We start from the raw sequence: 16,970 nt of genomic DNA on the forward strand, positions 1-16,970 counted from the left end.
TTAGCAGATATATAAGGATGCATTAGGGTCGGGATTGTTTTGGTGCACCAGAAGCAGCTAAACCAGTTCTCTTATTAATGCTAGGGAATTTGGGGAGGAAGGCACAAAATTAGCAGGATCCAGGTACAGGAGCTGGGTTTTTACACCACTCTTGCACAGGGATGCATTGGGGCCCGACCCAGAATTTCTTGCTGCAATATGAACAGCTACCCTTGCTCTCTATTTAGTCATTAGAATTTGAGGGCTGTCTCCAAAATTTGGCTGGATCTGGTAAGATCCAGGTAAATCCAGTTTTTTTACCTCCTTCTTTCCCACTACAAGTGGCCTTTATTCATTCTTTTATCTCTTGCAGATCATTAGTGCATTCAAAGTCAACATACATTTTGTTTCTTTAAAATAAAAAGAATGCACATTGTAGATTAATGGAACAAAATAATAACCTTTCCAATGCTGTGAATATAAAGATTTATCCAATAGTGTCCAAATGTGTCTGGTAATATGATGCTGGGTTGGAGTATTTCTGTGGCAAGGCTGAGAGGTTTATCTATTTCTTTGTTTATTTCACACTGGCCAAAGTGCTTTCTGGAATACTAAGTGGAAAGTGCCTTTCTAGTGCATCTTATCAGTCAACAACTTCAGGTCAATTTCAAGTCTGAAACCTGGGTTAGAGGCTAGTAACAGGAAGGAAATCATTACAAACTAAATTAGCAAAGGCTCCAGTGCATAAATGAATGGTACTTTCCACTCCCTAAATGTGTTGCTAATCAGAAACCAGAGGGAGTGAAGGGAATCATCTCTGGAGACATTTTCATCTTTCATTATGATAAAAAATAATCTTGTGCTACCAGAAGAAGAAAAGCCGTTATTTATGTTCTGCATAATATTTATGATTAACTACTCAAACACATTTAGAGGTTAGTTGGAATATTACTTTCCTGCAAGAGAATATTTATGGTACATATAAGGTAGGTCACATGAAGGCCCTACCCATTTACTAAATGTTAAGGACTTGATCCCATTCTCTGTGAAGTCAATAGGAGCAGGTCTTGAAGTAAGAATGTTTTTATAAATGCTCCATTATTTTATCAGTGTAGTTAAATGTTTCATGTAAGTAAACAATCTGTTTTTCAGCTTGTTCAGGAGTTCAATACCCTGGTGGCTCTGTACCGGGAGTTAGTCATTTCCATTGGGGACGTCTCCGTCAATTGTCCGTCTCTACATGCTGAGATGCAAAAGACTAGAACCAAAGGATGTGAGATGGCCTATCAGGCGCACCAAAAACTAGCAGCGATCTCTGGGTAAGCGTCTTCTTGTCTTTCTTCCAGTCAAGTAATTACCTTCATAATATTTAAGTTTCTGGTTGCTAAACAGTATTTCAAGGGAGCTTTGGGCAAAGGCACCAAACTGTTATACTACCGGTCTATGCAGACATCAGTGTTAGGATTTAAACTAAGATGTATGGTCTTGAATTTTACGGAATGTACAAACCCTTATCATAGCATCATTTTGGGGCAAATCATGCTGCTGATAGGAATTTGGCACTGATGATAGTATCCTATTCATTTCATTAAGACTTTTCTGTAAAGCGAGAAGGGTTTAATTGGCAGTCACAATGCAAAATGATCAAAAGAATATAATCCGTGGTTGAGCTTCCAGGGTGAAATTCAATAGGCCTGATCCTGCAGCCCTAACACAATACCCCATCAGTGGGAATATTACGTGACTAAAGACTGCAGGAATGGGCCTTAAGATAATATGGTTTTATAAATAGCTAAATAGCCTGTGCAGGGAGAGAAATCACCCGTTTGATCACTAAGCAGGTGCAATTTACATTTGTAAAATGTACACCTGCATCTGCTAATACTCTGCTTTACACCTACAGTTGATTTTGCATGTACAAAATAGGGAGACTAAACTTCTGCCCTCATGGTTATCTACCCTTAGATCAGCAGTTCCCAAAGTTTACCCTAGCATGGATCACATCGTAAAGGAAATATTGTCTTGTGGACCATCTCCTTCTTATTTTCTACTCTGTGACATCCCTGTGGGAACTACAGCTGTTGCTTACATTGAAAAGACAGAGGGGAAATATTTATGTATTTTAATTTCTCTTTAATGTAATGAGTATTTTGTCCTTTTTGAAAAAAAGTTAATCACAACATCTCTTCATTTCGTCTTCCCTTCACATCTGTTCTGTTTCTCTCCGCTGAAAAGAAGGATGAGAAAAAACAAGCTCTCTACGGACTATCTGCAAGTGCTCCTCAGACCATCAGTGGTCCACAGACCATAATTTTAGGAGCTATTGCCTCAGATATTTTAAGTTTGGATCCTGCAAGTTGCCTTGTGCCTCCAGTGATTTAAAGAACTGCCTTGTTGTCTACTGACTTCAATGGGACTTGAACTAACTCAGCATCTTGCAGGATCAAGCCCTTGAAGTGGGACATAGTTTAAGATACACAGAACTTAAACATAAATCATTTCCATAATTTACATCTGTATTCACCTATCACATTTGCCTATGTTAAATCATCTTCCTTATGTCTGCTAACTCTCTCATCTATTTGTACTGAAATGTGGGCTACAGCCTCCCAGACCATCTTTCCCTATTTGAGTCTGCAGTAAAGCCATATTACTAAATTTGTGACACCACATCCTTGTCATGGTAACAGAATGTGTCATCACAAACTCAGGATTATGGCTATTGCAGAATAAACAAAGACAAAAAGTTGATCTCTCAAATAAGGGTAAAATCCCACCCACCTTCATAAAGCCTGAGTATTTGGGTTCTGTGCAGGTGAAGTGCACAGGTATTGAGAGGTGAAATCCACTTGCCAATTAGCGGTTGCTGCATAGCACTCCTGCATCTGCTGCTTCAGCCTGTAAACTGTAATAGCTGCACCCAGTACTTCAACATCAGCTGTGCAGGGTGTTAGGGCCACTGCACCAACACAAATGTATATCTCCCTTAGCTCGTCATAGCCTTCTGTGCCTGCCTGTGAAGATTCAACATGGAGATGCTTTCTGTAGCACACAGATGTTGCACTGAGATTCCTGTGTAGCTGCTCTGCCCATGATTTCCCCAAGCCAGCCCCTGTCAGGCTTAGATGAGATGGAGAGCCTTATACTGGCCTTCCGTACCACTGGTGAATCTCACTCCAAAACCAAAACATTGCCCAAGCACAGTGCTTTGGTATAATTTTATGCAGATTTGATTTTGTGCAAAATTCTCTTTTAAATAGACACTGTTCACTCTGATTTGTTCCCCAAGCAAAAGACAAGCTCTTACAAAACTTAGGTCTGACAACACTAAAAATACCCCTCAAAAAATAGTGCTATTTTTAAAATTCATTCTGTTTAGGTGTTGTAACAAAGATAAGGAAATATGCTTGTTTCAAAAGATATGATTTTAACATGTTCATGTCTCAGATAGAAATCTGATGCACTCACAGAGATGTCCTGCAGGTGCTATGAAATTGACATTGTAACTCATCTAAGATTCTATTAAACAACTATAAATAATGTGATATCCATAACAACTGGTAAGTATTAAAAACCCAACAGTTCACTATAAATTGCTTATTTTGTCCAGTAGGCACTTCACAAGATCTGCTTTGCATGCTTAACCTTGTTCACCTGAATAATGAGAGCAACAGTGAGAGCCAAATTAACTTGTTTCATGCAGTGTTTGAGGACTGGATTAAGATGGCCAGGTCAGGGAAGGTTGGGGATACAATGAGGATTCAGAGTGGAAAAGAAATAGAGATGGCAACAGACATGGAGTGTTGGTCCCTAATTCTGTAAGAAGAATGATGTATTGCACATGGGTCGGGGTCTGGACTGAGATAGGATAAGACAGACTGGAGGGGGAAATGCATTAGGGATGATAACATAATAGAAAGGAAAGAAGCAGGAGTAGAGACTTTTGAGGACTAGACTGCACTGGCCAGGAGGCAGCAGCACAAGGAGAGGCAGAATTGGAAGGAAACATGAGAGGATAAAAAGTTAGAGCGGGAAATAAATGGACAGAAATGAGTGGGGAACAGGAAGAGAAGGCACCCATTGTGGAAGGAGGGGAAAAGGTGCACCTGAGGAGGAGGGCAGTTAGCAAAAGAAAGGGAAGGATGGGTGTCTTCTGCAGCCTTTAAAAATAAATAAGAGCGAGAGAGACATAAGAAGAAAGACAAAAAACAAGACAGCAGGTAAAGTGTTACTTTGGCACTGAGTTTGTTGTGGGGACACAGCCCTGGGTGGCCCTGCTTAGTATAGACAATGAAGAGAAAAGTTTAAAATATCAGTGTTATTTTTAATTAAATTACAATTACTGGTTAAAATCAAGACCAAAAAGAATGTCTTAACATTGCCTTTGTGGCAGTTAGCACCACGTAAAATATATTGAACCCAAGTTAAAGGAATAAGAAACAGCTGAAAATATTAAGTAGCCATAAACATGTTTAATCAAAACTGCATGTTCTGTTCATACACTGAATACCATGGGAGTCTCTGTGTACTGCACATATACTTCCCAAAAATTCTGATATAGCATCCAAAGTGACAGTAGTTCTGGTGTGATGTATTGTCAGCTGGGCAAAGCCACCACCCCAACTCTCTTGCCTTCTCTTGTGGACCCGGTTCACACAAGAGAGAGGGTGGAGGGTGGAGACTGGTCAGGTCAGGGGTGAGGAGCGAGCATACAGAAGCAGGGCCAGAGCTAGTGCAGAGCCAGAGATGAACTATGGGAATTCTCATTTTTCTACATGGAACCCTCTGGGCTATCACATGGAGGTACCACCCCACAACATAAAGATGTGGGAGGAACTCCATAGTAGATAGTGTACAAAGTAATATATTGATATTGCCTCAAACCAAACACTGTTATGACTTTTGGGGAATAACAAATATAAATAAAAACATTTGAAATAGAAACTTTCCATCTTCATTTAGCAGCAATGGAAATACAAGGAAATCCTTTCTGATGGTGCTCGTGCCTTACCACATGAGGTCAAATCCTGCTCACCTTACTCCCTCAAGAGTCGCATTAACTTAAAGAGATTAAGAGATCAAGAATAAGGTGAATAGGATTTGGCTCTTGAGCTGAGTTATTGCAGTTGATTATGGTATCAGAACCTAGAAACGTCAATGGAATTCTACTTCATATAATATGCATGTGTGGGATCACAGGTTATGGTCAAAGCAGCAAAGACTACAGCAGCAACAGAAAATGAGTCATAGGATTTTCTTCAAAGGTAGAGTTCAGAGGAAGATTTAAAAATGGGAAGGGCATCTGGGTGAGGATGAAGGAAAAAGTACTGAGGAGGTACAATTCTTTTTTGGAAGAGGATCTGCTCCATAGAAAAGCAAGGGACTGGGCGGGTGTAGTGATTGGCAAGGGAGCAAAGAATAAAGAGCTGGGTTTGTGGGCAAAGTACATTATTATTTTGGGGCATAAAGAAGGACAGAAAGAGAACTCAGGGCTGGAGTTTCAAACACGTATCCACCACTGCACGCACACTTTCGCAAATGCCTAATTTATTACTCAGATACCTGATATGCATGTATAGTTCATATGCTCTGTGTGGCCATGTCTATGTGCTAATGGCTGGTTTACATGTGAATTTTGGCTCTTTTTGCATGGAAGTTGGTCATGCAAACGTGTGTGCGCGCATGCAGTTGTGTGCATCTAACTTTGAAAACCTGGACTTATTGTTCAGAGAGCTGTATTTTTGAGAGATTATCCAGACTTAAGAGAACTGTGCAGAACCTTTGGCTATTTCCTGCTTGATACTATATTTTTAATAACCTGTAAAGTTACTCAAGCTTTGCTTCCAGAAACCTTGATAATATAATTGAGTATCCTAGTGTCTCTCTTGATAGAGAGCCAGTAATAGTTAAGTGGATTATGTAACAGAACAAGGAAAAGTTCCCATCAAGTCGTTATGGTGACATTATAAGCTATAGTAGTGAATCTTATCATGAGAATTCCAAGATGAAGTTTCCTTACGTTACACTATGGTATATTTATTATTTTTATAATAAAGTCAATGCAAATACTAAGGCAGCATAGTTTTAAAAAATCATAAACACTCAGGAACAACAAAAGTTAAGGCTCCCACAGCTACTTTACTTTGGCCACATTGCATTCCACTCCCGAAATCACACAGAAACATTGAATATGGTCTTGCTTGAACTATGTAATATTTATTTAATTTTATTGTTGTTTTCTCCTTGTGGTTTTCAATACATTTATATTGTTTTCTGGACCAACAGAGGATCACTCCTCTCTGGCTTATTTAGTACCCAGAATTTGCCATGGCTATAACAAAAAGCTGAATTCAAACCCATTTGTGGTTGTGTTTTTATTAAAATTTCTATGAACTTCTCCCAAATCAAAGTTTTCTAAGCAAGCAAAAAAAAAATTGTATCTTGATCCAAATATTGCACATGTTGAAAAAGCCAAGTTAGAAAAAGGACAGTTCAGACTACCATTACCCTTTGGCTATTTAACCATTACCCTTGTGAAATTAAAGAAGGCACTGCAAGAATAAGGATGGCTCAGCAGAAACATAATATGGCACCAGTCAGTAAGGGCTGGTCAGTAGGAGAGAATTTTTATAATAATTAGTCACAGTGAGGTAATGTAAGCAAAAGAACAACAAATCAGAGCTCTCACGAAGCAGAACGTGGAACTCTACTCTCCCTGACTAGTTTCACTGCAGCTGCCATTTCAGTCCTTTCCCAGAGCACTCGCGCAAGGGGAAAGTGATGTTGGCCTTCATTCCTTGAGTCTTGAGGACCAAGTGGTGCCCTTGTATCCTGCCATGGTTTATAGCTGGGGTATTTTTATGGCCAAACTTGCCTTTTGCTAACTTAGCTTTTTCACAGAGGAAATGTGGGATCAGAAATAATACATGTTGAATCATAGAATAGAATATCAGGGTTGGAAAGGACCTCAGGACGTCATCTAGTCCAGGGGTCAACAATCTTTCAGAAGTGGTGTGCTGAGTCTTCATTTAGTCACTCTAATTTAAGGTTTCGTGTGCCAGTAATACATGTTAACGTTTTTAGAAGGTCTCTTTCTATAAGTCTATAATATATAACTAAACTATTGTTGTATGTAAAGTAAATAAGGTTTTTACAATGTTTAAGAAGCTTAATTTAAAATTAAATTAAAATGCAGAGCCCCCTGGACCTGTGGCCAGGACCCAGGCAGTGTGAGTGCCACTGAAAATCAGCCTTTGGCATGTGTACTATAGATTACCTACCCCGATCTAGTCCAACCTGCTGCTGAAAGCAGGACCAATCCCCAGACAGATTTCTGCCCCAGATCCCTAAATGGCCCCCTCAAGAATTGAATTTACAACGCTGTCAGGGCAATGCTCAAACCACTGAGCTATCCCTCCCTTCACCTTGCTATAGTAGAATCTGGCCCATTATGTGTGTATAATTTTAATTAAATAGAAAAACAGTGGTCAGAGAAAAGGCTTTAAATGCATTTTCGATGCAGTGTTTTATTATAGTAAATGGTATATCTAAAGACTCAGCTGTTCCTACATTAGTCTGCTATTGCCCAGGTATTGCAAAGGTTTTTAGAATGGCAGAAGGGTGGATGTTTTATGGTGGATCTGACTCAATTCAGTAAAAACAACAACAACAACTCGTCTGGCTTCTGCAGTGCAGCTTCTGCTACCCTAAATTATGTGGAATGATACCTTACTTGGCAAGAAGTCCTATTTATTTTATAAGGACTAATCACTGAATAAAGTACTATTAAGCATGAGCGAAGGTAGCAAAATTCAGCTCCAACTGAACAGGCACTTGCAAGATCCAGCCCATGTTTGTTATAAACATTCCCATTCTATTATAAATAAAGCATGATATACAGTGTGTGTGTGCATGTGTGTGTGTGCGTGCGCGTGGGAGCAGCTTCTGTTAACATTTACTGTAGCCCCCTTAAATGCTTACAAAAAATCTGTTATTTAGTGAGAGTACCTAACATTATGGAGACACATTCTAATTTCATTTGCACCATTTTAAATGTGAAGGTTCATTGATTTCTCACTTATGGAATTATTCCAGATTTATAGTGCTGTGGCAGAGATCAAAACTTGGCCCACAGCAACTGAACCAAAATACACTGTGCTTGACCGCTATATATTTAAAAATGATGTAAAGGGACACTGCCAGTGTGAAAGTTAGTCAATTTAAAAAAGACAATAAAATAATGTAATAATGCATGGAGATTACCTATCTCATAGAACTGGAAGGGACCCCAAAAGACATTGAGTCCAGCTCCCTGCCTTCATTAGGCAGGACCAAGTACTGATTTTGTCCCAGGTCCCCTCAAGGATTGAACTCGCAACCCTGGGTTTAGCAGGTCAATGCTCAAACCACTATCTCTCCCCTGCTAAATTAGCCCTCCCCCCGGTTAAAAATAGTTTCAGTAATTACACATATCCTGATATCCCTTTCCTGACTTTTGCTATTTGACAATCAGGGTTTCCTATTTAATAAAATGTTTTTCTCTCCCCTGTGGCTGTGTGATAGATCCATACAAAGAACAGAAAAACATAACAAAGGTTGAAGTTCACCCTTGTGAAGAGAGCCAGTGTCAGTCTATGCACCAATTAAGTACCAGTTAAGGCCTCAAAAAAGGACTTACATGACTCATAAGAGTTATTACCATTTATTTTTTGCATTACCCTAGTTCCTAGAAATCCAATCAAGATCTTGCACCGCTATGCTAGGCACTGTACAAAAATATAGTAAGAGACAGTCCCTGCCCCAAAAGGATTTCATCATAACCAATTTCATCCCTGGTGCAACTATGTGGAGGTCAGTGGAGTCTCACCAGGGACAAATATGGCCCAGTGTGCTGGCAAATGCACAAAAGATCAAATTTATCCCCAGGCAGAAAACCAGGACATGACCCAGGTACCATTTAAGCCCTGTTCTGAGCACTTAAGTGGATTGTTAGCCTTTGCTGCCTCTCTGCACAGGGTTCCATGTGCTGGGTTGCAGCAAATAAAAACCTTAACTAATTGCTTGATGTTGTTATAGCATATTATTGATTTGCTTTAGATAAGAACATTTAAATCCTAAAATTTAAATCCTTACGGAACTGGATTCTTAAAAACCATCAGTCAGATTCTGCCTTACTTCATGAATAGTTCCATTGATTTCAATGGGATTTCTTGTGGAGTGAGGTACTAGTCAGAATGAATAAAGGTGCCAGACTTTGACCCACAATTATGTATTATGGAAGTGCTGGGTGGAGCACTAGTTTCTAAGGTGCCTTTTATTGATTACTTTATATAGCTTCTCATATGCAAGATTATTTTGAAATAAAGGCACTTGTTGTATCAAAGCACATGCAGATACATTCAGCAGAAAAGTAAAAACAGCAGCAGAATATATAACAGTGAGTTTAACCTGTGACTGCACCCTCAGATAAAGTATAAAGGAGGCATACTCAAGCCAACCTAGAGCTGTAGAAGAAAACAATTTTTGAACATACTAGTAATCCTATTGCTGTATTCCCCCCACCCCCAAGCATGCTTGATCCTGTATTCTATACACCTCATGTGCCCCCAACTTTGGAAGTTTGGGGTATTCAAGGAATGCAGTATCAGGCCAAAGACAGTAGGAGGAGCCAATTACCCTGCCAGTAGTGCACCACTCCCCATGGTTTCAATAAAAGTTGTCCATGTCAGCTGATGGAATAATTAGGCCTACAATTTATTAAAATATGAGAAGATTGCATCTCACTTAGTCCATCTGTTTGGGTCTTGTTTATGGTATGCTAATACTGTGACCTCTGATTATCAGAGAACACAGAATGACAAAATACTTCACAGCAATATGTATACTGGATTCAAAGATGCAAAACCCTATTTTTCAAGGAATCAGTATATACCAGCGGTCCTCAAACTGTGGGTCGGGACACCAAAGTGGGGTCACCAGGGCTGGCTTAGGCTTGCTGGGGCCCATGGCTGAAGCCAAAGCTTGAGCCCTACTGTCCAATGCTAAGGCTAAAGCTGAAGCCCAGGGCCAAAGCCAAAGCCTAAGGGTTTCAGCCCTTGGTGTCAGGGCTCAGGTTACAGGCTCCTTGCCTGGGGCTGAAGCCCTTGGGCTTTGCCTCCTTCCCCACCCAGGCTGGTGGGGCTCAGGGTTCAATACCCCATCCTGGGGTCATGTTGTAATTTTTGTTGTTGGAAGGGGGTCATGGTGCAATGAAGTTTGAGAACCCCTTGTATAGTAAACCCACTCAGAACCAGACGTCCTTTTAGTCCATTTATTCCACAAATTGCCACATTGCAGAGGAATTTTAATACTGTGCCTTCTTAATGGATATATTTACTGTAGATTTGAAATAGAACTAGTTCGTGTGGATCATTTGTTTAGGCACAATCTGTACTGGAGAATTATATTTACTATTCAAGCAGGGAAGCTGCTGCTTCCCTTAGAAATCTAGTAAGGGAAGGTTTTCAAAACCTTGTGAGGGATTTAGGAGCTCAGGTTCCATTGAATGCAACTTAAATTTGACATATAGACTGTTGCAGCGACACAAGAGTCAGCAAACAGAGCTGTAAACAGGGGAGTTTGAGTGGGTGTTTGGGGGAAGACTAAGAGAAGTAAGCAGAGGAACACACAGGCTACTGACGGGAGTGTGCAGTGTTCTAGCAGCATCTTGGTGCTTGTTGGGGGTTTGATTTGCTGTGGGTGGTGGTGTTTTGGGTTGGTTTGTGTTTCCCAGATTTACAGGAGTTAGGTGGGAAGCCTATGATAGATACAGAGGCAGCAGTTGTAGTGACCCAAGCAGTGGAAGACACAATGAAGATGACTGGATGTGGAAGCTGCAGCATGTACATGATCCTGGAGGGGGTACCTCAAAATAGATTTGCTGCCAAGAAGTGCGCCTGATAGAGCTGATGGAACGAAAAGATCGAGGATTGGAGATTGCAGGTGAGAATCTATGTCGAGTTTAGAAGGGGGTTCAAAACAGATGATGGAGCAAAAGACATGCATCGAAGCTGTAAGGGAAAGCTCAGTGGATCTAATTTACCTCGATTTCACATTTAAGGCATTTGATACAGTTCACACTGAGGATTATTAGCTAATTGGAAAAGATCGGGTCAATATGAAAGGTGGATAAGGAACTGGTTAAGGGAGACCAAACGGTCATATGAAAGGTTGAATTGTCAGGCTGGAGGGAGGTTACTAGTGGAGTTCCGTCAAGATCAGGTTTGGAGACCAATCTATATTTAATCTTTTTTACTGACCTTGGCACAAAAAAAGTGGGAAGTGCTAATAAAAAGTTGCGGATGACACAAAGCTGGGTATTCTAATACAGAGAAGGCTGGGATATGTATAACAGGAAGATCTGGATACCTTGTAAATGGAAGTAATAATAATATGATGAAATTTAATGTTAGTGAATAGTGCAAGGCTATGCATTAGGGATTAATAACAAGAACTACTGTTATAAGCTTGGGAGGCATCAGTTGAAGTAACAGAGGAGGAGAAGACCATCAGGATAATTGGTTATCATCAGATAACTATAAGCCGCCAATGTGAATGTGGCTGTGAAAAAGCTAATGCGGGTCTCCTTGGATGCTATCAGGCGAGGTATTCCAGTAGAATAAGGAGGTCTGTAGTACCGTTATATAGGGCTATGGGTGAGACCTCATATGGCATACTGTGTGTCAGTTCTGGTCTCCATGTTTAAAGAAAGGATGAATTCAAACTGGAACAGGTAAGAAAGGGCTACTAGGATGATCCAAGAATGGAAAACCTATCATATGAACGGAGACTCAAAGAGCTTGGCTTGTTTAGCCTACCAAAAAGGCTGAGAGGAATATGATTCTGTTATAAAATATCAGAGAAATAAATACCACGGAGGGAGAGAAATTATTTAAGTTCAGTACCAATTGGACCAAGAACAATGGATATAAAACTGGCTATCAGAAAGTTTAGACTTGAAATTATATGAAGGTTTCTAACCATCAGAGGGTGAAGTTCTGGAACAGCCTTCCAAGGGGAATAGTGGGGAAAAGACATATCTGGCTTCAAGACTAAGCTTGATAAGTTTATGGAGGGGATGGTATAATGGGATAGCCTAATTCTGGCAATTAATTCGTCTTTGACTACTAGCAGTAAATATGCCCAATGGCTTGTGATGGGATGTTGGGGTAGAATCTGAGTTACTACAGAGAATTCTTTCCTGGTGTCTTGCTAGTGAGTCTTGTCCACATGCTCAGGGTTTAGCTGATCACCATATTTGGGGTCGGGAAGGAATTTTCCTCCAGGGCAGATTGGCAGAAGCCCTGGGGGGGTTTCACCTTCCTCTGCAGCATGGGGCATGGGTCACTTCTGGAAGATTCTCTGCACCTTGAAGTCTTTAAACCATGATTTGAGGACTTCGTGGCTCAGACACAGATTTGATACAAGAGTGGTTGGGTGAGATTCTGTGGCCTGCATTGTTCAGGAGGTCAGACTAGATGATCATAATGGTCCCTTCTGACCTTAAAGTCTATAATTCCATGAATTTCTTGGAGGCTTTTGAAAAACTCCCACTAAATGAAGAAATATGAGGCCCACAGTAAGACCCCAAAATCCCACTGATTTCAGTGGGAATTTAGTGTATGCAAGGAACACCTGTGTTCTGATTCATCTTCAGTAGCAAAATTTCCAGTGGCAGCAGTGGGAGTAGGACTGGGCTCTGAAAGCAAGAATGGGCCTTAAATTTGTACCTGTTCTTTGTGTTCTTCCAGATTTCTAAATCATCTGCTACTGTCAAATGGGAATGATGTGAAACATGCCAATAATTGCTATGCTGCAAACGTGACTGATTCCTGTTTGTTTCTATGGAGTTTTTAAAAAATAAGATTCACTTAATTATGGAAAATTAATTAATTTTAATACATTTAAATTATATTCTGAATTATCCCTAGACTCACAGTGATATTTCTTTGGGTATGTTTCCATGAAAGGGTGTTATTTATTTGTTCAATAAGTTAAATTATTTGGAAAGATGTCTTTTATTATTACAGTTTGATATTTTGTACACGAAAAGCAGAATAATGACAAATATCCAATTTGTCAATAATGTCAGAGCAAATTGTATGACATTTGGGTGACCGTTCATTTTGTCAGCACGTATGAACGCAGAACAGTGCAAGCCCTTGTTCACTTTATTTTAGAGTATGTTGACCTTGGGTCCATAGGCAACTCATATAGATGAAATACACCCTTGTACAAAGGGCCTGGATTATAAAGGTTATAAACCAATTAAACCCATATTTGAGGGCTCGAGTGGGGCTTTCATTGTGTACATACCTTATGCTGGACCTCTGTACAGGGGTGAATTTCAGTCATAATGTTTAATCCTGCAATGCCTACCCAAGGGAGTAGCCTCATTGACTTCACTGATGCTACCCATGATTAGGGATTACTAATTAAGCCAACCCTTAATTTTGTTTTAAAAGTTTTAAAGACAAATTCTGTGAAGTTCTGAGCATCTTATGGTTGGTGCTAAGCATCCCCAAATCCTATTAATGTTAACGGGAGTTGAACTCAATTACCACCTTGCAGGACAAGGCCCTTACTCTATATTGTCCACCCCAAGCATTTAAAAATTATAAATCAGGTTCCCCAGAATAATGAGATAAAGTTGTGGGGCTCTTTGCATCTGCCTTCTGCTTTTTGAATCTGTAGGGTTCATGTTTTCAAGGTTTCCTCCACAACCAGGAGGGCTAGAAATTTACTTTGTTTGTTTAATGAAAGAAAGATGTGTCTCATTAATCACAAGACCCCAGGAACTGGGGTTTAAGAAAAAACACTGAATATTGCACGACTCACAATAAAATCATGATTTTCTATCATATAGGGGAAATGGAATTTAATATGCAATTGCTACAACACACAGTACTTCACATTATGACAGTGTATTAAGTGCAAGTTGTGGGTGCTCCAAGTCACTGAAAGTTAGGCCGCTTATTTAGGTGCCCAAATTCTGGATTTAGTACCTAAATGAACATTTTGGCCTCACTCTGTAATACTCTGATTTCCTGACTCCAAAGTTTGTATGTTAAAGAAAAAGCTTATTTCAGCTTGCATCAATCGCACTGTATTTCTGCTGCCTCGTGGTGTCACCATTTATATTATAAACCCTTACTTAGATGAGTTTATGATTCAGTCATGAAAATTTGCTCTGGACTAAAACATGATTTGCAGATACTCATTTAATCCCTTTTAAAATACAAATTGTGAATGAAATCAGTTTAGTCAGTTTTAAGTCACAGGGAAAAAAAACAAACAAAAAGAATCATTTGTGATTCCAGACACTTGTAATGCCTAATCTCCAAGAGTGGAATCGAGGGAAGCAATTAATGGAGGAGAAAACAAGGTTATTTACTAAAACTGGCATTCTCAAAATATCTTGCCTCCACAGATTTACCGTTCCTTTGTCCCTACTTGCCTTTGGAGAGTTGCTCTGGGTAGCTGGATATTGAAGATGCAAAGCATAAATGCCTCCCTCTATAGATTTGTTCTTAACAATTTAAGGCAGGGGTAGTCAATTCTTTTTTGTTAAGGTCCAAATTTCTTGGGCAAGGTATAGTCAAGATCCAGATTCCAGAGAAACATTTTTCACACCGTAATAACAATAATGCTAATAAGAAGTAAATAAAAAGATTTCATGGTCCATTCAAAAGCATCTAGTGTTCCAGATTTGGTCCCCAGTCCACCATTGACTATCCCTGACTTAAGGTATGTCTCCACTGCAGTCACAGGGTATAATTGCAGTTTACGTAGATGTACTCAAGCTAGCTTTAATCTACCAAGCTCAGGTACTAGCGTAGTGAAGCTGCAGCAGTTTGTGCTTCAGCACCGGCTGTTCAAGCCCACCCAAAACCCTGGGTAATTAGTTGCACTGCTAGCCCAGGCTGCCATGGCTCCACTTCTCTGCCACCCAAGCTTAAAGCTAGCTCATTTATGTCTACACAAGCTGCAGTGACACCCCAAGACTGTAGTGTAAATATGCCTTTAGTGTGCATATGTCCAGGCATTTCACTCACTGAGGCTCAGGGGTGGCTCTAGGCCCCAGCACATCAAGCGCGTGCTTGGGGCTGCATGCCGCGGGGGGCGCTCTGCCAGTCGCCGGGAGACTGCAGCAGGATCAGTGGACCTCCGCCAGGCGTGCCTGCGGAGGGTCCGCTGGTCCCGTGGCTTCGGTGGAGCCGCCGGCCAAGCGGACCCCCGCAGGTATGCCGTGGGAGGTCCACCGAACCGCAGGACCAGTGGACTCCGCAGGCACGCCTGCGGGAGTCCACGGAGCCTGGGACCAGTGACCGGCAGAGCGCCCCTGCGGCATGCCGCATGCTTGGGTGGCGAAATGTCGTAGAGCCACCTCTGCTTAGGCCTTACCTTACGTGCTCTGAATGTGTTTGACACCCAGAATGTGGAGTGTGTCGACAATGTGTTAGGGTACTCCAGTTATGGTAAATAAATGTAGATGTAGCATTACAGCAGCAACGCTGAGTTAGGGTTGAAATAGGCATTTGGTTTTAGAGACTTCTAGGCTAAACAAAACCTTTAATCACAAGTTTGGAAGGGAAAAGTGACTTACTTACTGTCAAGAGATGGAAACAAATATATTTTTAAAACCACAACAAATTTGGAGTTTAAGTTAGGTGTCAGTGTCCTTTAGCAAGTGGTATATCAGAATACACATATAATGACAATACAGCATGGTTGCAACCTCTGTCATGTTCCCCGTATGCTCTGGTTCATAACCTACAGTTTTTGAAATTTCACTGAGCCTCCAGAGGAGAGCGTGAGGTGTAAAACCAGCATGATAAAATAAGTGTTTCAGTTTGTTTTAAGAGGAAATGTGTCAGTAGTTAGAACTCAGCACCTTGATCTGGAACATCTATGTTTTCTGCCTGGCTCTGCTACTAGTCACTTAGGCTGTGATTTTCAAAGATGTGCTAATGATTTGGTGCTGCAATTTGGAAACACTAAAGCAGTGTTCCCAAAGGCGACCATCAGGTTGGGGGTGGGATTATCAATATGCCCACTTTTTTTTCTTTCTAAATGAGAATATTAAACAGGCTTAATCAAACTGTGTATTATCCACATATCTGCATTTTATGCTGCTGTACTACTGCCAGGCCTGGAGCTCTCTGCATCCTGGAAGCCCTCTGGCGGAGTGGAGGGCAAAGAGAGGCTTCCATGGCCAGCAGCAGCATCACTAGCAGATAATGGAATGGGGCTGGGAGAGAGTCAGGTGTTCTTGTCTTTCTAATGGAACAGTTTTACAGATGCTACTGTCCACTGAGCATGCTCGCTGCAGTAAAATGAGTTCCATTTTACATGTAAGTTCCCCAACACAAAAGTAGTACTGAATACAATGATAGTTACATAATTATTTCATCTCGCAGTATTTCTGCAGAAGAAGTCCACCAGCCACAATCATGTCATTTGGTTTTGATTGTACAGTAAATGACAGTCCAGAGGCGATGGGGACGTAAAGAGACATTTATAACTCCGATTCGTAAATAAGAGATAAAGCTTTTCCTTCGAAACGAAGAAGAATTAAACAATAACAAAAAAAGTCCCTTCTAGAGAAGTAACTGTTCTTCAAAAGCTTAGCATGCCATTCTATTGTTGTGGCCACGGATTGCAAAATGGCAAACAACCATACCCCAGAACAAGCACCATACATTCGTGAGATGCTCCACTTCTAGCGCCAGAGGCGTGCTAGATATTGTGGGGCAACCGACCTGACTGGAAAACCATTCTGTGTCAAAATACATCTTGCCGCCTCACTGCGATTGACTTGTAGGAACATCCAGACCGAGTGGTAGAACAATGTTAGAAAAGTCAATATTTTGCACTGCATCTGTCATGAAGTAGCTAGCGTGGCCTCGCCGTCGTGTCATGTTGAGATTTGACAAAGCAGTGTTCAATAGCTG

General features: G+C 40.7%; 1 protein-coding gene across 3 annotated transcripts in view; it reads left to right on the forward strand.

The window, feature by feature from the left end:
- The window catches only part of RGS7BP (regulator of G protein signaling 7 binding protein), an 83,029-nt gene that overhangs the window by 2,472 nt on the left and 63,587 nt on the right, over positions 1–16,970 (forward strand). For 2 of the 3 annotated variants that reach the window (XM_032794811.2, XM_075067514.1), the window contains exon 2: positions 1,132–1,298. In XM_032794811.2, the coding sequence (XP_032650702.1) occupies positions 1,132–1,298 (167 nt within the window). The remainder of the gene's footprint in view (positions 1–1,131; positions 1,299–16,970) is intronic. The other variant, XM_032794812.2, reaches the window with a different exon arrangement.

The sequence above is a fragment of the Chelonoidis abingdonii genome, chromosome 6 (assembly GCF_003597395.2).
Source record: "Chelonoidis abingdonii isolate Lonesome George chromosome 6, CheloAbing_2.0, whole genome shotgun sequence".
NCBI classification, from domain to species: domain Eukaryota; kingdom Metazoa; phylum Chordata; order Testudines; family Testudinidae; genus Chelonoidis; species Chelonoidis abingdonii.